Source organism: Notothenia rossii (genome assembly GCF_949606895.1).
Source record: "Notothenia rossii genome assembly, chromosome: 4".
Classification (NCBI taxonomy): domain Eukaryota; kingdom Metazoa; phylum Chordata; class Actinopteri; order Perciformes; family Nototheniidae; genus Notothenia; species Notothenia rossii.
In genome coordinates this window covers 79,958,656-79,983,033 of record NC_136902.1, presented here as the reverse complement: position 1 = coordinate 79,983,033, position 24,378 = coordinate 79,958,656, and the positions used below count along the sequence as shown (strand labels likewise).

General features: G+C 40.5%; 1 protein-coding gene across 2 annotated transcripts in view; it reads right to left on the bottom strand.

Annotated features, from left to right (window-relative positions):
• LOC307035997 (cGMP-inhibited 3',5'-cyclic phosphodiesterase 3A-like) overlaps positions 1 to 24,378 on the bottom strand; it is a 47,587-nt gene that overhangs the window by 7,059 nt on the left and 16,150 nt on the right. Inside the window, exons 2-14 of one of the 2 annotated variants that reach the window (XM_079675923.1) lie at positions 13,380 to 13,625; positions 9,505 to 9,650; positions 9,307 to 9,422; positions 8,934 to 9,177; positions 8,696 to 8,784; positions 7,419 to 7,615; positions 7,106 to 7,243; positions 6,145 to 6,256; positions 5,505 to 5,612; positions 4,356 to 4,555; positions 3,779 to 3,982; positions 3,523 to 3,684; positions 268 to 535 (exon numbers count right to left, since the gene is read on the bottom strand). In XM_079675923.1, coding sequence (XP_079532049.1) covers positions 268 to 535; positions 3,523 to 3,684; positions 3,779 to 3,982; positions 4,356 to 4,555; positions 5,505 to 5,612; positions 6,145 to 6,256; positions 7,106 to 7,243; positions 7,419 to 7,615; positions 8,696 to 8,784; positions 8,934 to 9,177; positions 9,307 to 9,422; positions 9,505 to 9,650; positions 13,380 to 13,625 — 2,230 coding nt within the window. The remainder of the gene's footprint in view (positions 1 to 267; positions 536 to 3,522; positions 3,685 to 3,778; positions 3,983 to 4,355; positions 4,556 to 5,504; positions 5,613 to 6,144; positions 6,257 to 7,105; positions 7,244 to 7,418; positions 7,616 to 8,695; positions 8,785 to 8,933; positions 9,178 to 9,306; positions 9,423 to 9,504; positions 9,651 to 13,379; positions 13,626 to 24,378) is intronic. The other variant, XM_079675924.1, reaches the window with a different exon arrangement.

Genomic DNA, 24,378 nt, shown 5'->3' with positions numbered 1-24,378 from the left:
CAAATACAAGTCGTATCAATCCGTTAATCTAAATCCCAGTAAGAAAGCAAATCCTTTTATATCAGAAAATGCCAAATGGGCCGTTTAATATGTTGGTTAAATAACAAACAATGCAGTTTTACAATCTCTGTAGGCATTCTAACTAAGTACATCACAGTTGTATGAAGTGGCTATGGGGTACAAATACCTTCCAATAAATGTGAGTAAAACAATTTGTATTAAAACATGACGGAGACAGACTGTATTATTTTACAGAGGTTGACATACGGGAGTTCTCAGAACTTGTTGATGTATCCTCATCTGCTGATTCCTCCTCTTCCTCTTCTGTATCGAGTCCCTCCTTCGCCTCTTCTGCATCTGTCTCTCCCTCAGGGGGGTCAACCCAGCGTCCCGGCATAAGAGCAGCAGAGTTGTAGGAGGAGCACAGAGGCCCCACGATGTGAGTGATGAACGACTCCTGCAGTTTAGCGAGCTGTGGAGCGGACCGGTCCATGAAAGGGCTGATGGGAAGGCCCAGGCTCGCTTCTTCGTCACCCTAGGAGGGTACAAACATGGAAAATATGTCAGATGCACTGAATGGATTAAACATTAATGTAATGGAAAACATTACATGCACACAAACACACAGTTACAGTTTTTAATAAAGAGATTTTCCTATAGTGGTCTTTTCCATTTTTGACATTTCTTGATAATAAATATGGCTTAGATGTATGTTGCAGAGTCTTATGTTATATGGCTTCTGTTGATGTGACATACATTGTGTCAGTCATTTGCTGAGCTTTTGTGTTGGTTTTCTTTTTGCCGGGGCTTTTAAAGCGCTTCAGTATATAGGGGGACAGAGGGGCAAGGGCTCCCGTCGCTATGGAAACCTGAACTTGTATGGCATCAGTGTGCTGTACTAGTAGTTTGTGTTAACGGCCCGTCCACGCTACAGCTTCGACAGCTTCAAAAACGGTTTCCAACGCGTCTGCCCATTCGCTTTGAATGGGGTGACGTCACGTTGCCTCGCTTTTCGCCGAACTGAATTGTGGGTAGCAGAGCGGAGCTTTCCTGGCGTTTCAGGCTGCAAAAGTTGAGCAATGTTCAACTTTTGAAGCTTCTGAAGCTTTCGGTGGAAGCGTCAGCCAATCATATCATATGCCAGTACAAGCTCTAGCCAATCAAACCGCTGCTTGTGTGTCAGGGGCGGGAGATTCATGTGATTGGTTGTTGGTCGAGCTTCAGACACGCCCGCCGGCAAGCTTTTTTTGAAGCTGTAGTGTGGACGGGCCGTAGATGTGATTATGTGTGTGTATATTTATAGTAGGTGGGGAGAGAGAGAGAGAGAGAGAGAGAGAGAGAGAGAGAGAGAGAGAGAGGATTGTTCATCATACCATAACAAGAAATTGCTGATATTTTGAATTTAAAGCGGTCCATATGTGTGTACATTTGTGTGTGCATAATATGTGTGTGTGTCTGTGTCAATCCATCCCTGGGATCCTTCTCTCTGTGACTTCGAATGAGTGCTTTCAAGGATGACTCATTTAGGTCATCCATTGCTCTGAAGAGAAAAACATACGCAGTCCCTCAAAAGACATACATATTCCTCAAAGCTATTCCGTGAATTGACCAGAGGGTTTGAGATAAGCTAAGACTCAGAAACACATCAGAGGGAGGAAGTCTTCCTCAGAAATAAGCAAAGCTAGGATTTTTTTTCTAGATTTTTTTCCTGGTTTTCAAATATGATTGTACACACATTTTTTTATTAAGAATGGACAAAATAAACAAATATTGAGTCAGTTTGCTGATTGAGAAGCATTGTGATAATAAATCGTTATATACATACAAATATGTTTTTTCATTTCGAGTTGAATAAATATTAGGGATAAAAGTGAAAGAAATATTTGTTTGCATCTTTACCTTCTTTAATGCACAGCAACAAATAGCTTTATTTAAGTCTTTGGCGATTTGCTTGGCACTTACTGAACTGACCAATGAGACGCACTGTTGGTTAAGGGCAGGATATGTTGCCAAGCATCCATCTACAGTGGTCTCTTAACAAATTCATGAGCTAGTAGACAAGTCTTTTGACTATTCTATTTCCAAAATCAAAAATCGTTTTAAAAATGTGCTATATAAATAAAACTTGATTTGATTTCTGTTTGCAGGGAACATCCAGTTTCGCACATACAGTAAAGCACTTGGCGGAAGCTCCTTGAGCGAGAAAGCAAATTACTATCATCTGCAGAGATGCTGTTATGCAGTTGATCCTGACCTCACTCTATAAGAGGTGAGCAAAAAGCTGAATTGCTTCTAGGAAGCAACATCTATCGCTTTATCCTTGGAAATATTGTAATACAATTCCAAGAGTTGGTTGGCTTTTTGCTGACTGTCAATCAAATCTGATAAAACATCACCCACTCAGTCCTTATGATGCATGTTATTTCTGACCTTGAGAAAAAATACCAAATATGTTGTTTTTTTATTCATAAATGTTGATTAGCATTAAAGTTTTAAGGGATTTTAAAGTGAGTCGAATACAAACAAATGTTTTCTGTAAATAAAATGCAAGGGAAGGTAAGATAATTTTTCTTATTCCTGAGGGGCAATTTGTTGCTGAGCCAGCAGTTATACAGTCAACAGACTAATCAGCATATAAACACATAGAAACAGGGACTAATGGATTCTTCAATCTATTGGTCCGACATCTTGGGAGAAGATTTCTGCAACCAGATTGCAACCTGAACTCACTGAACATAAGGTGACTGGGGTCGGCAAGGAGAGTTGGGTCTTTTTTGTTTCTGTGACCTTGTACGCTTGAGAAAGGCACACTTGAGATGTTGAAAATAAAATGCACTATTATTCAATTCTCTACACTCAAAGGATCTGCAGCTACAGCAGGAATTGGTCTGGAATGGTCAACAGCTTAAGGTGGCCAATGTGAATTTATAGTAGCAGATTAAAAAATATATATTGTTGTTTAATTGCTCACCCAAGTAAAATAAATTCTGACGAGTTTATGATCTCAATTGCTAGTTTCAAGCCTTCGTCAATCACGCATGATGTTCATTTAAAAAATGTGATCCCATTTGTAGTAAACTAGAGCATTAAGCAGCATATGCTTTACCTTTTTTTTACCACTATGTTGTCCAATCTGGTTGCTCTCCTTGTTTCCTACTTTCAACTTATAACCCTTTACAGTGTGTTATTAGTTCAGGAATGTATTTGTAAACATTTTCCAGCATTTGGTTTTATTTTGCTCCACCCTGTTCCATCACTTCTTAGTGCAAAACTAAGATGGCAATAGCAAAAATGACATACTAGGGGCCTCCTAACCTAGTCCACAAACCCTTTATGACATCACAGGGACCTTTTCCTAGAAAAAATATAATTTTGTTCAGATTTTATATATCTTCCTAGCAACGTCTTTGCAATTTGTTACCAGTAAGTAGTATTTAGAACTTACTGTACTTGGTAAAGTACACTTCCACCAATCAATGTGCAACTTTTAAAAAGAGAATTGTAAGGGATATTTTAGCATACTTGTTCGTAGAACTCATTGACGATGCCCTCTGTCCACTGCAGGTGCAGCTCCTTACACTTCAGCGGTCCATTGACATCAGCCAGCTTGATGCACATCTGGCACACCAGCAGCCGGTCGTTTTCGTTGGTCCAATCAATACCGGAAACTCCTTCGTCACCCACCTAGGGAGATGTGCACAGGATGGTTTGTGTTAAAACCGTTATGAAATCCCTTAGTTTCAAGACAATCTGAGAGGTTATTTCAAAGATGTTTTACCTTAGCGTTAAATTCTGCAAGGAAGTCAAAGTGCTTTTTGAGGTCAGTGGCCAGGATGGCTTCAATAACTAGGAAGCGGAAGCGTTTGAACTCCACATGTTCGAGGTTTGCCAGGAAGTTAAACTCAGGTCGGGACATAAAGAGGTTCCACGCTGAAGCTGCATGGTGGTTCTCCAAGACGGAACGATCATTGTACAGAAGAGCCTACAGTGGAAGACCAAGAGGAGAAGGTGAAATAAAATGCTGTCTTGTTATATAAGACTTTAGTGTTGTTCACCATGAGAATTGTGGTATTGATATTGACTTGATATTGTAATGGATAGAGCTTATTAATTATCTGGTTGGCACTGCAATAAGCTAATATTGATATGTTCAAATATAATATAATAATAACTATTTTTTATGGCATATTCCCCCTAGGTTGTTGAATAACTATTATTAATGTAAATCATTACCTTCATGAAAGACATGTTTTTCACATATAGGACAGGTTGTCACATTGACTTATTGAGTTCAAAGCAAACGTTTTTTGTATCAGCTTGCTCTACTTTATGCTGTTGCGCAGAGCCAGTCTTACCTGCGGTGCACTTGTAGCTACGAGGAAAGCGTTAGTCCTTCCAGGATGGTCATAATCGTGCATTGCAGCAGCTACATAGAGGGCCATGAGCTCCAGGCCAGGGATGAGGCCAGCCAGGGAGCTGTAGCCGTCCTCCAGCACAGAGTTCATCTTGGACACCAGGAAGCCTGTGGCACCAGGAGAAATGCCATTCTCTGGGTCTACGAGCAAAAAGAAACAAAGCTCACACTCCAGTCACTGATGGTGCTGTGTGCTCGAATGATTCCCCCTTATTAGTTACACCTCATTATTCGTCTTGTAGGTTGTCGTGTTAAATGGCTGTCTGGATTATGAGTTGTGGCTGCGCCTCTTGCCTTGGTCCTTCTTGACGCCCACGTTATTATTTTTGGCAGCAGCGATGTCACAATGTTATTTTTTTCATATGGATTGTCTATGTTGGGATTATTAAGTTGCTTATTCTAAACGCACGATATCTATTGCAAGTCTGTCTCTCCTGGGAGAGGGATTCCTCCGCCTCTTGGATTTTCTTAATACCTTTTAGTTTTTTTGAGGGGGAGTTTATATTTGTCCACTGCAAGGGGCTAAGGACAGAGGGTGTGTTTTGCTATACTGTACAGCAAACAACAATTAAACGGTGTACAGCCTTTACACATTTTAAAACCCCTGAGGCAAATTTGTAATTTTTACTAATTTCACCTAGCTACTATTATTTTAATCGGAAGGACAATATCAACATACTGTGTCTGTTTGTCTGTCTTTTGTAAACAATGTGTGCATGTTCAGTTTAGTGTTGTTTCGTAAGCCTACCTCTGTGAATGTGTGTGATATAATATGCAACATGTTACAGCCTGTATTACATGATTTATCTGGACACAAGAGATCAACTGGCGGTGGTGGCAAAGTCATAGGGACTTGGCTTGAAACGGGGAAAGTCACCAGTTCAAGTCCCCGAAAGTCCAAGTGCTACCGAGGTGTCCCTGAGCTAGGCACCGTTCCCCACACTGCTCCCCCCAAAGGCCGTACATAATGGCAGCCCACTGCTCCTAATGGGATGGGTCAGCAATTTATTATACTTACAAACATCTGGACCTTATGGGGAACATATTGTGCAGGCCTGCTCTTAAAACCGCATGCATTAAAAGTCCTCACCAGTGTGTATCCCATTCTCAGTCAGCAGGGTCGGCAGGCCCGGTACCGGCTGAGTGGTGAGGTACCAAACAGCATGGAGCACATCAGTGGCATGGATCCGGTTATGATCTGGGGAGGGTAAAACACATTTTAAAAAGGGACTGATACGATTGATTGCAGTCAGCAGTGTTAGGCTTGCTCTTTTATAATATATATTTGTAAAATCTTAGGTATATGTTGCAAAAGCAGTACACATTGCAGGCACTATTTTCCCGGTTTTCATAGGGAAGAGAAAATCTAAACCATGTAGACCTCCTAAAGATAATTGCATAATGTATAAATATAGTTGTACTTTATTTTAGAAACATAAGGATTTTAGATGCTGTAAAACCATTTTAAAAGCTCATGCTACCCATCAGCTACATATTCCATTTCAATATGAATTGACATAAACACATAGTTAATTAGATATGATCATCTTGTGACTTGATATGTCTGCCAACTGTCAAGTATAAGAGCAAACCGTAAATTACTAAAGCAGAGACAAGGCCTGTTCTCAAATCACTTTAACAAGGCACTACATCCCCCTTGTGGCTGATAAAAGTAATGCTCGACATCAATAATTCACTTAATTTAATAAACATGAAAATCTTCCACTCACAAGGGATGACCCTGTATCCGTTCTCCAAAGCATGGAAGTAGTTCATGAACTCTCGTACAGGAATTCTGAAGGTCTCAAATAGACCTGTGTCCTCAAAGAGCTTATAGGAAACCTGGAATATGAAACAAGGAAAACATACTGTGAGTCATATTTAATAGAGGTTCAGAAGTACCTGAACAAGTTAGATGCCGCCTATCACAGTGCACTGAGATGTGTTACTAACTGTAAAGCTCTTACTCATCACTGTGCTCTGTATGCCAGGGGAGGTTTGCCTTCACTTCCTGTACGGAGGGTCAGTCATTGGTACATGTTCATATATAAAGCCATGTTGGGTAAACTCCTGTCTTATATCTGCTCTCTGATCACACAGAGAGTTGCAGGTAGCTATAGTATTGCCTGAGATCACATGATGTGGTCTTTTATGTGCGCAGCTCCTCTAGCTTGGAATGGTCTTCAAAAAGAATTGAAACTGAGCAATTTGGTTCCACTGCATGTTTTTAAAGCTTGGATAGGTGCAATGATACTTGATACTGTTGGTACTTGTTAATGTCGCTAGGTATGTAAATTTAGCCCTGTAAATATGATGTATGATGTCCTTTAGTGTTTTATGTTTTTTTATGTTTCATGTTCTAACCTACTTGCTGCAGGTCTCCCTTGAAAAAGAGATCAATGATCTCAATGGGACCTACCTGGTTAAATAAAGGTTTGAAAGTAGTCCTCTGTCCATAGCACATGTTTTGTTAAAGAAAGGTTGAGAATCGTCGAAGACAAAATTATTTTTGGAGCAGATGGAAAATATGTCTTCCCACTGCCTTTACAGCGAATGTTACTTCTACACCAAGCTGTTAATTGCATACATGTGAAACAGTCCTAAAATTAGAGTCCCCCTTAATTGAATCGGTATAGACATTTCAGAAATCTTTTAAGTGTTTCAACATTTCATCCTCAATAAGTGATTTACCTGACTAAGGATGCAGCCTGTCTTGCCATTGGTCTTCTCCATCAGACTGAAAATAGGAAAGTTCCAGTTGTTGATTTGACACAAGAGAGGCTCCAGCTCCGACACCGCCAGAGACTCCTGGGCAGAGACTGGCGTGTCCTGTCAGGTAGAGTAAAATAACTTGTATCATTTCAACATTCTTATTAAGAAAGAAATGATCCATCTTCTTCTTTTTCTCATAGTTTTTTTGAGGGATTTGAAGCATTTGAGCTCATAAGAGACAATTGAGACTTTTTTGTTCCTGTTACCCAATCAGTCCTTTCTGACGGCCTACCTCTGGTGATGGCAGGAGTGGGTGAAGAACGATTCCCTCTGCCAGATACTCCCTGCAACCTTCCCTGGCTTCAGGCTGCTTCTTGCCTCCCTCTCCCTCCTCATCATTCTGTGCAAAGTCGCTGCTGTCACTGTGGTTGGTCTCATAGGTGCTGTCGTAGGTGCTGTCATAGTCTGAGGAAGCTACTGCGCGCTCATCTGGGGACACAGTACACATTGCAATTGAATGCATTGATATTGGCAGTAAAACAAAATTACAATGAGGGACAGCGAGTTAAAGGTCCCCTATTATACTGTTTTTCATCAATATATTATAGGTCTCAGATATATACAAAATATGTGTCTGAAGTGTTTGACTCGAAATACCAAACAGTGTCAGTGTAGCATCCCGTAATCCCCTTCAGCCCTGTTTCAAAAGTGCTGATGCCAACACGTGTATTTCGGTGTATCCACGGCATTCATTTTGTTATTCTACAGTATTGTTGTTTTATAGTTATTTGTTAATGTAACCCAATTTGTGTTCTTTGAAATTGAAAAGGATATTGCATTGTGTTTGTTATTTTCGTTGCAGTTGTATTAAGTGTAATTTGGCTTGGCTTCCTATTTATGGACATACTTTTATTTTGAAGGAGAGGTAGCGCTGTTGACAGGAAGTTGTCGTTGCTTTGGAAATAACGTGACAGAGATTAACGGAGAAAAGTAATATCTACATATAAAGACGGAGAAAGTAAACGATAACGTTTATGGTTAAGTGTTAGCACCCCCCGAAGAGGCACAAGCTCTTACGTTGATATTGGAGATTTCAATAAATTCAATTTGAAAAAAAAACGGGAAAAAAACGGAAAAACAAACAAAACGAATATCCGAATAACAGAATTGAAACCCGAATAGTATTCCAACGAACAAATATTCGGATATTCGGGTACAGCCCTACTAGGAGGAGATTCAGGTGATAAGGTGTGTGTGTGTGTGTGTGTGTGTGGGGGGGGGGGGGGTTACCTTGGTTGGTTATTGGTTAATGTTTACACAAGCCAAAAAATTGTTATGACATCATAAAGTGGCCAAAATCTGATCAGCTCATTTTCAGACAGGTGACAATGGATCAGGACAAAAAGTGAGCCAATATTTTTTCCTGAAACATTCAGAATCTCTTTACACAGAGAGGACACATGTTTATGAATAAAAGATGTGAAAAAGTGGATTTTGCATAAAACGGGGCCTTTAAATCATATTATGAACCTCGAAAATAAGATTGAAAAAATCTATCATAGAACCTACTCTGCTGTTTACCTGGATGGGGTATTCTGTCCCCTTTGTCGAAAGACTCCCCCCTGTGGTTCAATTGATTGTTGAATGGCCTGCCACAGCTGATGGGAGGAGAGCAGAGAAGCGACTCATTGAAAAAACGAATTTCCCTCATTTTCACACAAACAGGTGCTTCTAAAGCCTCATAAAAAATATTTGGGAATTGGAACTTTTTATGAATGGAAGATAATGTTGTGTGTATGTATGTTACCTGCCGCAGAGTGATGCAGGCCGCCAGTGCGGGGTGGTGGAGCTCGGGGCGCTCTGGCTGTGAGTTAAGGCTCTGTGGTGGCTCTTGGGGACCACAGAGCCAGGGGTCTGCTCTAAAAGGGGCACAGCCAGCTCAGGAAGCTGCACTGAACATGTCTTGATGGTTGGGCTGGAGGCAGGCGTGCCCTGGTGGGGAGGAGATGGGCATGGAGAGCCCAGAGGTGATACGTTGGAGGGGGGGAAACCTGAAAGAGAGGGCAATATTAACTCATATCCAAACGTCTTTCTGTAGTTTGATCCTCTTGATACCCGTTTTCCTCTGTCTTTATCTTATCAATGTACTTATTTTTTTCAACAAACACACAGACACACACCTGGTCTTCCCAGTGGTTTGCTGTAGAGGTGGTTGATGGTGACGTTGGCAGCATAGGAGGCGGACATGGAGCGACTCTTTGAGATGGTCATCATCAAGGAGTTGTTCCACGATTCACTGATTCAATGTAAGAAAACCATCACCGTTACTGTAACGTAATGTCCATAGTAACTGTAATGTAATTGTGTGTGAGCGTTACCTCTCTGTGGTGTGTTTGATGCTGGCTGAGCGGTCTCGGCGCACAGGGCCCGGCTCGATGGTGGGCAGCCCTGTAGCTGAGGTGGTGGTGGTCCAAGTTGAGGAGATTCTCCTGAGCAATCCTGGGGGCAAGCTCCGTCTTAGACGCTGTAAGGCAGGTAAACAAACACACGTTTAGGCTGTAGAAGAAGCTTCAGGAGTCTGATGAGGCCATAAGGACAACATTATTGTACAGGGGCACTGAACAAAATCTTGAGTGGGAAAACTACCAAGAGTTGCAAGGTATTGGAAACTACAAAAAGAATATATCTTGCCAGTGTGTTTGTAAGAAAAGTACATTTTTATGTCATGATAAGTGGAACTACAGTATATATGCAACACCCTTAGAATACCTACATATGCTATCATACCCTGGATTCTTGGATGTGAATTAACATGAGTACCTTTTGCATTTCAAATGTCTTGCTTTCTGTCTTTTCAAATCTGCTCTACTGTAAATCCATTTATGAATACCAAGGCCTTGTTTTCATAAAGCAAGTTTTGTTCATGTTAAATTAATATATTACCATGGCATTTGTACATCCCCTTAAACAGTTTTTGTTTTAAATGATAGGCAAGTATGAAAAAAAGTTTGGGAAAAATCCCCAAAAGTCACAGTTCACACAGTTCCCACAATTAGAGACCAAATAGAACATCAAGGAACGAATCGCAGCGCAATTTCCACACAGAAATAGCTCTATTAGTTAAACTGACAATTCAAGTTATCCCCAGGCAAATGAGTTAACTCAGAGCTCTATTTTCTTACAAAGAAACGGTTGTGTCTCCTCTTTAACATCAAACTAGATGCCCTATTTGTACTTCCAGCCCATTCTTGTGTGTGTAAGCATATGGGAGACAGAATGGCCAGAAGAGAGAGTGACACTTGTTTCCCCTGTGGATTCAATCTATCCAAAGTTGTACATTTTGTTGTGAAGCCTTGAGCCAGACTCAGTCAGTTTTTGTTTTTGTACAGTCAGTGTGTTTCTCTCTCCCTCTCTCTCCCTCTCACTCTCGCACACAAAGGCACACAAAGGCACACACACAATGGTCCATAGAGGGCAGCAGAGGATCACATAGATTGAAGGAAGTAAAGTTGATTGTGAACTTGTTAGGATAATGCACACACACACACACACACACACACACACACACACACACACACACACACACACACACACACACACACACACACACACACACACACACACACACACACACACACACACACACACACACACACACACACACACACACACACACACACACACACACACACACACACACACACACACACACACACACAGTTGTATACTTCCCTCCCACAGTGAAGGAAAGCTATGCAAAGGCATCTAACAGTGTTGAAGAAGGACAGAGTGATCAAACACTGAGCATCAAGCATCACGTCTGCTTTTCACTGTTGAATTATATTACTGTGTGGAAATGCAGCTTTGAATTCAGATCTGAAACATATGCACTGCATTATTATGCAATAATGTAGCTGACAAGAATATAAGTAGACATGAAGTTGGCTGTAATGAACTGCTGCATGTTATCTTGGACGTCTCACATAAAGTCATAAAGCTTCTTTATTTCTGTACTAAAGTGAAGAAAATAAAAGCCCCATTGGGATGATTTGGATGTGTAGCTGTAATATGAACTTTTACAAATATAAATCAGTGCCCCAGAAGTGTGGTTTAATGTTTTGGAGATGCTATAAAATTGACAAATAACCAGAACTGCTTGATGTAAACCCTGGGAAAAGAGAGCCGAAACGGTTCATCAGCGTTTAACAAAAATAAAACAAAGTGTTTTTTTGTGCCATTTAGCTAAGAAAACACCAGAATAACAAATGCAACTTGGTCATCAACATTTCTTATTGCCTTTATGTAACTGCTATTTCTAGCTTGACAATAGGGCAGCACAAGTCAGCTGAATCACCAACTTTAACCCATTGCTTCATACAGACTCACAAATCCCCAATGAGCTAAAATGAGACAGCATCTCATTGAGTTTCACTACATGGGTCGAGCATTTGAGTGCACTCAGGCAGTGTTAAAGCTGCTTGTCACTTTCCTGGTAGGCTATCCTGCATTGCATCACACGCTTTACTTAGTTTCCTTGCCGCCTTAAGTGCACGCATACATTTTGAAGTACTGGCCATGTAAAACATTAAAAAGCCCTCTGGAAGCCTGTGCGTCATTGTTAGCTACATTAGAGCCCCACACTACGCAAGCAGTAAGGGGAGGAATGGGGGTGTTCTGCAGCGTACAACAAAAATTAAATTCTTATGGTAATACATCTACGTTTTCTTATTCAGAGATATTTCCTTTGTACTTTGCTTCCTGATGGAGAACATCAAGATCTATTTACAAGCCCTAGGAAGTATTAATACATATTAAGGAGGCCGATGAAGTCTACTTAGAATAACACACACTCCAACACAAAACTGCATAAGAGGACGTTTCAACATGCATGATCTTTAAAAAAGCTATTGCTCTTCCAAAGCTGACACATTCTCACACATGCACTTTTGGACCATTTTGTCAGTGAAAACATGCAGGGAGATAGAGGGGGTAGGGGAGAGTTGGACGAAGAGGGGGAGAGCTGGTGAGAGGGAGGGGGAGGGCTCGATAACTTTTTTTGGTCATTGAGCCTAGTGGTAGTGTACACTACAGAGAACTGTAGTCTAGAAGTTCAGAAGTACCTCTGAACTCTATATATTAGCATTTTCTTTGTATTATCTGCTCTGTGTTGACGTTGTTAGGCTGAAAACACATGGGTTGATTCCTGAGATATGTTGAATAATAGTAGCATAAAGCCTTTTGTGGCTCCGGGGGGAGCTGCATTAAATCTGATAAATTGCTTCAACTAATGTCACTGCGTCAGTTGGGTTTGAAGACTACAAGAATCTGGAGGTGTGGAGAAAGAGAGATTTGTTTCTTCCCCCTTACTTTGGTGTTCCAGGACAAATTTGACCGGTCGGTTTTAACTGCTCTTAGATGAGCATAAAACGCATTAATCATCACCACTTTTTATTGAACAGCCATTTAAGCTGTAAACAATGTCTCAGACTACTTGTTACATTAATAACTTCAGTGAATATACAAAGAATAGACACTGAAAATTATTTCTAAAATTAACATTTTGTTGGTTTGTGGGTGTGTACTATCTGATGGATGAACATCTAGGGTTACCCATTCATTTCATATGGCGGCCATTTTTTGGTAAAGTTGACTAAACCACAAAGTTTACTAAACCACCCAAAATTCAATTAAAGTGGTGATCAGCAATTTAATATGTCAACATGCCCACTGATATCATAATGCCTTGAGGCAATCAAATTTAAAACACAACATTTATGATTGATGAAAGTAGTAACTCGGTCAGATTTGACCCGAACACGACAGGAGGGTGAATTGGGGGTGGTTCAACCAAAAAGTTAATTTGGTATTTCATAGGAATTTCCATTACCAACCACACTGATTTGAAATGTCTCGCTATTCTTTTAGTTCATATTTGACACCTACAATTGAACTGAACATCTGTGGAAGGGTCCCGACCCTCAGCTTGGGTCTAGTGCTACAAGTCGTCATGATGTTAATTTATGTATCTGTATTATATAACTCAGTATAAAAGACTATGCTATTGAGCATAATCAGTGTCATTCTTACAATAAGTCTTTGGGGGCCCAATTAGTTGTCCTCTTAGCTGGCGAGTGAACTTCCAATTAAAATCACTATCGTCATTTGAATCGATATAATATTGATTATTGATGTTATTTCACACAGGACCAAAAAACTGAAAATAAACACATTTTAAAGGGAGGCAAATATTTACCTTTGGAATGGCCAGTCTCTCTGTTTTCTCCGGCCCCTCCTCCGAGTCAGAGCAGGTGTTTATGTCTGCAGGGATGCGGAGCCGATGGAGCGGCTGTAGGCTGATCTGGGTGCTGAGGAGGTTGCTGACGGCCTTCAGAGAGCTGCAGGTGTTGGTGGGCAGCGAAGGGTCTGCCAGCAGGTCTGAGATCAGACCGTGGGCCTCCCCCATCACCGCGATGTCCACGACCACATTGGTGCCCGAAGACTGTAGAAGAAAAGAGATAAAGAGATAGAGAATGAGATAATAATTCTTTGTTCATCTTTGTGGTGTAATGCAATGATGATGCGGTGAACATACGTCACGCCACACTGACGCACACAGCTATTTTATCTCGGTACCTGAGAGGAGAAGGGAATATACAATGTGTGTGTGTGTGTGTGTGTGTGTGTGTGTGTGTGTGTGTGTGTGTGTGTGTGTGTGTGTGTGTGTGTGTGTGTTAATTTAACATCCTACAGTCCCAGAAGGTACTAACTATGACATCCTTGTTCAGGTGATGTGAAAGTCTAAATATTTGATAGAAAATAAAGCTGGTAGCATGATGGCAATTAAGGTTGAACATGTATGATGCTGTAAAACATATAATAGCTGTGTCCTACATTCTACAGCACTCCTATTAGGAATTAAAAACACTCCCGCTTCTCCCGTCCTGCCTACATTTAGCTGTCACTCATCATATTGACTCGTAAGCCCAGAGGCTCATGTATGTTAAAGGTCACCCCTGTTAGGTTTCAGTATGGATTCAACCGTTAATGTCAACATGTGCTAATCATCTCCTCTTTAGCTTCTAATCAATTTCCACACACTCTGAAACATATGTATTCACACGTGTACACACACACACACACACACACAACACTCTCACGCACATATACACACACTTAGCATTTGTAATCCACATGACACAATTAGTACATGAAAACAAAAAGTAAAACGTAGACTTTGAATGAAACTCACAAATCTTCCAACAATGCAATAATGGAAAACTTAAATACGTGTCTGAAATCAAAAGCCAACCTTCAGTTATTGGCAGTTATCATATTTCTTTTAGAGCTACATTTCAGAGGGTTTATTAGCTTGGCCTACTCTCCAACAGGGATGTGTATTTACAACGCTAGTTTAGGTTAGAAGCTTATTTGGAGAACATTATTAGGAACTTTTGGACCAAAAACCAAAGGCCCGCCATTAAGTATTTGAAATCAATCTTTTGGAAAAAACAATGAAGCATCATCATGACAGTTGCTGAATTTTGTGTGAACCTTTCCTGTTTACTCAGTATATAGTGTAGATATCCTCTTTATGTATCTGTCTCTACTCTTGACGTCTTGATAAAAGATAATCACAGCAAACAATAAAATGCAATGCAAACTTTGACTTTTTTTCTCCCTTTTTCGATCCTGTATTCTGTTCTCCTCCACTGTGCCAGCAGCACATGAAGCAAATTAGCTCACATGATACCTCCATGCATAATCCTTCACTCTCCCATATGCCTGCCCCACCGAGGCTGCGAGGCTTGGAGACTGGCAGCAACCTCTGCTTTTGCCACTCCGCTTGTATCTGTGCCCTTTCCACTTTGTTAGTGATTTTACTCAGTATTCTACTCTATTTGGGTCCTCAGTTAATCTTAAACACGTTCAGTCACTCTTCTCTACTTCACATACTGTATATATATTTGACTCTGGTAGAGTTTATTTCTAGGTACTAAAACGGTAGAGTAGATGGGGAAAGATAAAATGTAACAATGGCAGAGCCCCCCCTCTGTAGTCAAACAAAGTGACGGATGATTCTCATAATTTGCTTCTTTAAACGGATTGTATTAGCTCTTCAAACATATCAGAGCTCCGGCCTGTGATGTGATGAGTAAATGCATCAAGCACATAGGAAGATAGTTTCCTGGAAGAGCGCGTGTCTGTTTGTGTGCATGAGCGGGTGTGCATGTGTCACCTCAACCTGAACAAAACCCATTAGACCACTCCAGAGCTTTATGACATCCTGCTATTGTGACATTCACCCATTACCTGGCAGTAATGGTCTCTGTTCAGCTAATGTCAGGGAGAGAGTCAGATAGAAGGAGCTTGACTGTGTGTGTGTGTGTGTGTGTGTGTGTGTGTGTGTGTGTGTGTGTGTGTGTGTGTGTGTGTGTGTGTGTGTGTGTGTGTGTGTGTGTGTGTGTGTGTGTGTGTGTGTGTGTGTGTGTGTGTGTGTGTGTGTGTGTGTGTGTGTGTGTGTGTGTGTGTGTGTGTGTGTGTGTGTGTAGCCGTTTCAGGAAAAAAATGGTCTCAGTTAAATGTCTATTTAAGCCTAGGAAACAAAGAACAAGGCTACGTTATATGTATGCATTGGCAAGTCCATTCAGTAAAACATGTAAAAGCATTTGAGGATGGAGAGCGACGTTCTGGTGGAGACACAGTGAGGCAACACAAGGGAGAAGGTTATCGATTCCTCCCAGCATAAAGGCCGTCAGGAGACAGCAGGCGGAACGATGGTGAATGAGTAAATCATCAGTGGGCACACACAGGCAAACGAGTGTATAAACACACAGGCATGCATGTTCCAGAATTGCCCCTTGGGATCAGTCTGTCAAGCTTTCAGTGTAATATAGTACATGCTGTGCACAGAAAGATGGGATATAATCACATAATATTAAACACTGGCCTATGATTATGAACACAAATAAGAAAAATAAGGTCAGTGAACATCAAGTGACGAGCTGCTGTCTGTTACGATTCAAAGCTGCATAACATCATCAAAGTTAGACTCAGAGAGTATGGGCTAACTTTACTAAATATTAAACCATACACCCCAGCATGTGCACTCCGCTGTGCATCAGCCAAACGGCTCGCTGCACCCGCACTGCGAGGGGGACCCAAGTTCCCATCGGCAAAAACACGTTGGTTTGCTATCCTGGCTCCAAAATGGTGGAATGAGCTCCCCATTGAAATCAGGACAGCAGAAAGCTTACACATCTTCCGGCGCAGAATGAAAACTGATCTCTTTCGACTCCACTTCGAGCAATAAAATGGAAAAAAATAAAAAACAAAATAAAAAGCACTTATATACTAACTAAGGACTGGCTTATCTAAATCCTATTGAGTAGCACTTACTATGGTTTGGCTCAATGACACCTGATGTACTTATATGATTCTGTTTTCTTCAAGTTTGTATCTTCTTGGTCGAATGCACTTATTGTAAGTCTCTTTGGATAAAAGCGTCAGCTAAATGAAAAATGTAATTATGAAAATCCATCTCAATGCAACACATGTAAAGAGGTAGTTGCTTGTCAATGGGACCACTTAAGAGGTGTGTGGTGCAGTGGGTTGTGCGTAGGTGTTGGGATCAGGGGAGCACAGGTTCAAAACCCCACTGCAGTCAGCATGTCGTTGTGTCCCTGAGACACTTCACCCCAAATTGCTCCTGTGGGGATTGTCCACGGTACTGAGTATGTTAGTCGCTTTGGATAAAAGCGTCTAACAAGTAACATGTAATGTTAAGAAGCTGTCCTTCAAAACGAAAGCAGGCCCTTTCATATATAAATACTTGGCATGGGATTGGATGATCTTTCAATCCAACTCTTAACGGAACTAGTTGGAAAATAAGGGAAATTGTCTTTTCAATACAAAAACATTCAGGGGTTGTCTTTGCTCTTCTTTTAATAAACAAAAAAACGATTATGTTATAACTGATATTATTTCAGCATAGACTTAAACCACTGCCCCTAGCAGCAGGTAACACCTCACAGGACAATCATTTCCCCGGATGTTTTGAGAATCCAGCTTCCATGCAAAGTAAAGTGACACCACAAACTTCATGATACAAATACTACGTTCAATAAATCTGAAGCAGTGCAACATATTTGACTGCCTTTGTAAAGCAGTTGCTGCACCTACGTCCTCATGCAGATGGTATTTGTAAAACTAAGTATGTGGTCGTCTCTACATCATCAAATCAAGGTAAAAGTTGACATCATGTACAATTAAGTAGTTATTAAATCAGGACACAGTTGGCATCTGTTTTAGGCACTTTAAAACTTATATTCCTAAATGTTGAATACTTTCAAATATTTGTATGCCTTTATTTTTTAAACCAAACTATGGAGGGTAGTATCAACAAGAATATTGATTGAAGTATCAGTATCAATAGGCAGTATCAGTATTTATATATGTATCAATAAAATCCATAGGAGACTTCTCTCTATGCCAAGAAAAAAGTAAAGAGAGTAGCATTGAAAGCGATTCCTTCATCACCAAATCATATTTTTTATCCTTCACTTTACCACTATATCAGTGCTTCTCAAAGTGTGGTCCGCGGATCACTGGTGGTCCGTGAGCGCCCCCTAGTGGTCCTTGAGTATAGTTTTCCGCACTCTCGCGGGAATATCTCCGCAATGGAGCAAGCTTAGGTATCATTGCTTTCGATTGCATGATATAGCCCAGCGCAACACCTTCATCACACATGTTGCCACTTGTACTATTTTCAGGCGATTTGTAATCTGTAGGAAAACGATGTGATTTTGGATATTTGTGGAGTTAGGTGGTCCGCGAGTGTTTTTTTACTGTTTAAGTGGTCCTTGGTATGAAAAAGTTTGAGAAACACTGCTCTATATGATTCAAAAGACACCTTTGTGAAAGAAACTGACATGACGTTTGCACAGGTCCTCACAGGCCCAAAAACATGTAACCTGATTTAAAGTCAGCCCATGCATTTAAAATGTGATGTTTTGATTGCAGTCATCAGGCCTGAACCACACATACAGGGATGGTTCCCCTTCGAGCACAGATGTATTTCTAGGTTATTATCATGGGGATGTCCACTATCGCCAACTTTCGCTCACCCGTTTTGCAATATTTTTTTCTTCCAGGTTCCTATTTCACATCTTCTTCTTGTTCCCATATCTGCTATTTCCCACAATATCAGTTTTCCACTCTCTACCCCATCCCCCATCTCTCTCCTGAGAGACAGTTAAGAGATATGTAGGCAGATCAGGCATAAAGGCAGATGGTGAGAGCAGAGAGAGAGGGAGAGAGAGATGAAGAGCGATAGAGAGAGAGAGAGAGAGAGAGAGAGAGAGTGGCTGAGTCCACAGGCAGGCCATGGCCAGTCAAGTGAAAATGAGAACAGGCAGCTGAGCTTCTCCACAGCCGAACCTACAACAACTGTACATACAGCAGTCCGTTGTCTCTGTACTATGACAACAACAGAACACAAACGAGTCAAATGTGGAGAAAGTCTCTGTGCTAAAGTCTCTGTGCTTTAAGAATGAATGCTGAGGCAGTTGTAGCCAACGTAGCATGCCGGAGGCCAAGATCATATTCTGGATGCAAGACGATGATTGCAGAATTGCAAATAGTTGCAGGATTGCAGAGCAGGAGTGCCTGGCAGTAGTGATGCTATTAATAATCAACACGTGTATCTATTGATTTGGTAATAATGATGAGATAAGTATGTGTTTTGGAGGGATCACAGGTGAGCTAAGATGTGTTTCCGGAGATGGACAAGAACACCCTTTGTTTTCAATTTTGCAAAAATATCTAACTGTCTCTCATATTCACAATGTGTAAACATGGTGCTAGCAGAAAATCAATAGATATCAATGCAACTGTTTTCAAGCTTAATATTGGAGATAATCAAACTATTCTAACCATTGTGTTCGAGTAAGATAACACATGACACATCCACCTCGAGAGAAAATGCTGCTCAATAAATATCTCCGACCTAAAAACCACAGGGACATTGAATCTCTCAAACAGTGGCTTCACTCTCCTGCTGACGAACACTACAGTCTCACATGCGTAATTGACCTAAAAACTCAAGAAGCCTAAATTAGACATTGCTTCAAGTTGTCCTATTTAAACCATCTCATCATTACTGATTAAATGGCTTTCCTTTCCCTGCACACATGTGCGCACGTACACAGGCACAGCGCTGGCACATGTACACACAGACTGAAGGGGAAACACAGGAAAACCAATACTGAACCTGTTTAGGAGGACGTGTGTTGTCCTGATGGCGTCCTGTGGTACTTGCTGAGTGTCTTCTCTGCATCATTCGTGTTCAGGTTGAAGACAACTGCTAAATCCAGATTCCTCCACTGTAGTTTCAATACGACTGTCTTTCCTTTCTTAGCCCTATTTCAAATGTCAAAGTCATAAGAACCTCAATCCAAAGCAAGTGACATTTCACTAATGAAGTCCACAAACACTTCCTCTCCTCTCCACGGCTCTCCTCTTCTCCGCTGCTTCATGAACCTCCCTCTGTCTTCTCACCCGCCCCTGTTTCCGCATCTGCCAATTGCAAATGTTCACCACCGGTTGAGCGATGAGAAGACTTGCAATACCCTGAAATCAGTTGTATTGGACATACCTGGTTGCTAGGATACTTGGGACAAAGATAAAAGTGACTCGAATATGTACCATCAAATTGTTGTTCGGGGCTCAGTTGGCCACAGTTACACTACGCCCACTACTTGTCGAGTGTTTCCTGTGATAGCAGGTGATGCATGACAACCGAGCAGCAAGTGATGTGCATTATCAGAAAAGGGCTTTCTGCATCAGGAAACGGATGCACATATTGATTCATTAAAAGTCTATTAAGATGGCAGATTTGTTGTAGGCTAAAGCCGGAGCCACATGTCCAGTATGATGTCAGTTTCGGATGGATTTAAATATTGACTTAAAAGCAATAATATACAAGTTATATTTGTCAGATGTTTGTTGAAAAGATCTTGGGGATTTAAAAAATAATAGGAGCCTTAGTGGTGTCGAATCAGCAATCAGCTCTTCTTTGGTTTTGATCTCTGAATTAATATTATAACCTTAACATTGATAGCCTTGCTAGTGCCAAAGCTCTGTTTGATGCTAGATAAACAATGAGCTGACCTAACTAAATATATGTTATATTTTCAAATTGACATAGAAACAACTGACAATCAGTTAAGCAAATGTTTTACTAGCACTGCTGATACCACTGGTTTTCAACACTTTATTTTGCTTCTTTATGCAAGTTTTAAGCAGATTTTTGTTCATTGTGTTTGTCATCTTAATTAATTGTATAATCCAAAACCAAAACAATGCTGCTTAGTATAAAAATATGGCCAACTACTGTCAACACATGGTATAACACTGCTACAAAATGCAAAGCCTATAGATAATATAATAATAATAATAATGTAACGCCAAAATGTGCCAGTTATTTTCCTCATTAATTCGTGAACTAAACCCTGGCGAGAATGCAAGTGTGTGAAACGTAACAGTAGGTGTAAGGATGGTTTTGCCAGAACTACAACATTGTTCTGTTTGCTTCACAAGTACTGTAAATGTAATACTGTTGGCTAACTCATTAGCCATACTCACCTTAAAAAAATATACATATAAATGCGCAGTTTTCTGTTTTTCCCTCTAGTAATAAAACATATATGAAAAGGTTTGGATGTAAATAACACAAAAAAAGTAAGCAACTGGCTGCCAGGAGGCATATAATAAGGGGATCCTCCAGTTAAAATATTTAAATATGTAATCAAATCTGTATTTTCAGCTAATAATAAAGATAGACACATTTGTATGATTACTAAAAGAGTTTGAAAATACCTTTCGGCTTATAGCTTAGCTAAAGAGACTAAAAGCTCATGGGCTTGATGTTACCAAAACAACATTATACTTCACATTTAGTCACGCATTCAGCCAAACCTACTTCAAATCTAGACAACCTAAACACATCTGTGAAATCATAAACTAATTAAAATCTGTTGTTAGAAAATGTCCCGCAGTAATGTGTCAAGTGCTATTGTACTACGCTAAACGGAAAACAAAATGAAGCCAAACACACTCACATCCTTCCTCTCCCTTTCCCTCAGGCCTACACTGACCTGGGATCTGCTCAGAGCTCGTGCAGCCCCATTCTGGCTGGCACATAATCTGAAGACAGAAGCAAAAACAGACTCTTCTGCAAGAGACCTGTGACACACACTTTTCCTCTTCTTCTCCTTTACTTCCTCCTCCCTTCATCCTTCTCTCTACGTCAACCCATCTAAAAATAAAAGAAGAGCAGGCGCTGATGATGAAGAAAAAGAAAAGCTCATATCACACTTATTACTGGAGGGCTGATCTACATACCACTCCCCGCCATCACCACCCTCTACCTGTCCCTTTGCTGCAACAGTGTATTATGTCTGTATCAATCACGTGATGACGTTTAACAGTCTGACAATACGTTTCCGAGTGGTTTCCCCCTAAATACGAAAGCTTTGACGTTTTCGGAAAGCCCCTTTAATAACCATTTCCACTGCATAATTGTAATTTTTGTGCTGAGCTGGATTAAGCATTTCCCAGACCAATCTCTATTCTAATGAATAAAAGAGGCATCATTTTAAACTGAGGAAGACTACTGGTAGTCCCAAAAGGCATCCGGATCAAATGTATTAAATGTGGACATCTCAAAACAAGGCAGAGATCTTGGGCTAATTTGAATTACTATATTTCATTTAGATAACAGTTGTTGTAGTACGTATGAAGAAGATGAGGAATAGCCAGAAATGGGAACTCCATTCAAGGATAAATGAAAAACGGACCATCCCTGTGTGGGAGCAAGTTGAGGATTTAGCATTTTATTTTGATTTATTATTTAATGAAAGGGCTAAAGACTAATCATACCAGACAGTAGAGGTTGATTTCAGTCCTGATTCTCTGCTCTGTTGCATCCCCACTGTGTGAAATTAAAATGAAGGGGATTTATTTTGCGTTGAAGATATCTGTCCAGTGGAGCTTAACACCACAGTGCATTATATTACATTTCTCCCATACCTTAAAGGGCCTGTCACCACAAATAAGAATTATAACTACAACAAAATAAAAAGGTCATCGTAATGTGTTATGTAATCTCTCTCATACCTTAAAATGGTCTGACATATTCTACTATTATTATTACTACCATATGTATAATGAATATAATAATTTGTAAATAACTTTTCCCAAACCTATAGTGCGTGGGTAAGTCCCTGTATGTCTGCAAATGTGTGTTGTGTCTGAGGACTGCTCTTGTTGTCATAGTTGTTAGGCTGATGTATAAAGTGGCTCAAAACTAGATGACCTGACAGTGCGACTGTCATCCACCGGAGATGACTTTGCATCTTGAATGGCAGAAGAGATAATCTGTCTAATGCAGCTGATTCATGTTTTATGTGGGGCCCTCGGGATGGGAGGGTGATTGGAAGAATAAAAGCACGGTAATGCTGAATCACAATGAACTCCATGATCATGTTAAATAATATGTACATCTCATTTTGGAATACACTGTGTGCCATTTAAAAAAATACTACTCTCTATTACAAACCACACAACATTTAGGCCTCAATCATTCGACCGACCCTTTAAATCTTCCTCTGCACTCCGCTCTTTCTTGAAGGCCTCCTTTACGGCTCACGAACACTTAAAATGTCAAGTCTATAAGAGGCTGGGAAATCACGGAGCCTTAATGCACATCTGAGCCACTTAATCTCTGACAGCTCTATCATTCAGTTACGTAGACTGCTGCTAATTGCACTTATGCCAATACAGGCATAGTTTCCTATCAGAATAGCTAAAACATTTCAACGTTTTGTGCAGTGTTAGGTGTGTTAAGATAAACCACCCTGAGTGTTATATTGCTGGGATGGCCAACACATGCGTGAACATACAGCACACTGCAGGGGGAGCTCTTTTTGTTTATGTGAACACTGCTGCTCTCAGGGGTGTTTTTCCTGTATGCAGAACTTATATTTGTTCCCAGGGACAAGCCTCTTGTGTGTATGTATGTTACAAAACCACACATTTAACAAATGCATACAACTCAAAGAGTAATACAAACATATGCAACAGCCATGGTTTTCTATAATTGTGCAACTATGACACTTACTTTTAGTTTCACCATGTATTTGAAACATGCATGAACACCATATGTTTATCTAGGGATTCCCAGTGATACAAATGTAACCATGAGAGTGTCGTCCTACAGAGATATTACTTGCAAGGCTCTCCCAAGTAAAGAAGAATGTAAAACACATTGAACTTGAAACACTGTTGACACAATTATACATATTACAACAGAGTATGTACGTTTTGACTACAACTAAACAATGTCTACTGTATGTGTGTTCTGCATGTTCTTTATCAGTCTCATTATGATAAGATAAATACCATTCGAAAACACAGCATTTTCTTCTGCAGCCTCCTAGGCTTAAAGAAAAATCGTACGCAGTGGAACATAGTAGAAAATACTTCTTCAATCCACCAGTTACTTTGTTGTGTACTCCATTCTTTTTCTTGTTCTCTCTTTCAAAGGAAAGGCAATCGTGGTTGTTTACAAGATTGTAACGCACTGTGAGACTAACTTTAACCTTGGGGAAGTTATTTAAACTAACAGCACTGTGTGTAACTGTGTACATTATGGCAGGGGTTCCCAAAGTGGGGATCGCGAGATGATTACAAAATAAAAATGGAAGATAAAAAAAATAAAAAAAAATAAAAAAAATGGATAAATTTTTTTAATAATTTTTTTCAAATTAATTATTATTAATAATAACGAGGCTCCCCCTTTGACAATCCACTAGCGCAGCGTTTCTCAAACTTTTTCATACCAAGGACAACTTGGTATGGTACAACCCCCCCCCCCCCCCCCCCCCCCACCCCCCCCCGTCGACAGGGGGTCGCCAGTCTGCACTGTTAATTTGGGGTTGCGGGCTGAAAAGTTTGGGAACCCCTACACTATGGCATACTACAAAGCCATGTAAGAGTGAAGGGACAAAAGATCTGCCTGTAGGAAGATTTGTTAGATTTGAAGTACACGCAGACAAACAACGCACACACTATGATTGTCACGACCTAAAGATTCCAGTCCTGATAAAAAACAGCAAGCCAGACCAAAACCCCTACTGACCAGCAAATGTTCTGACCAGAGCCCAGCTGGGGCCGAAACAGAGAGGGGAGAGACA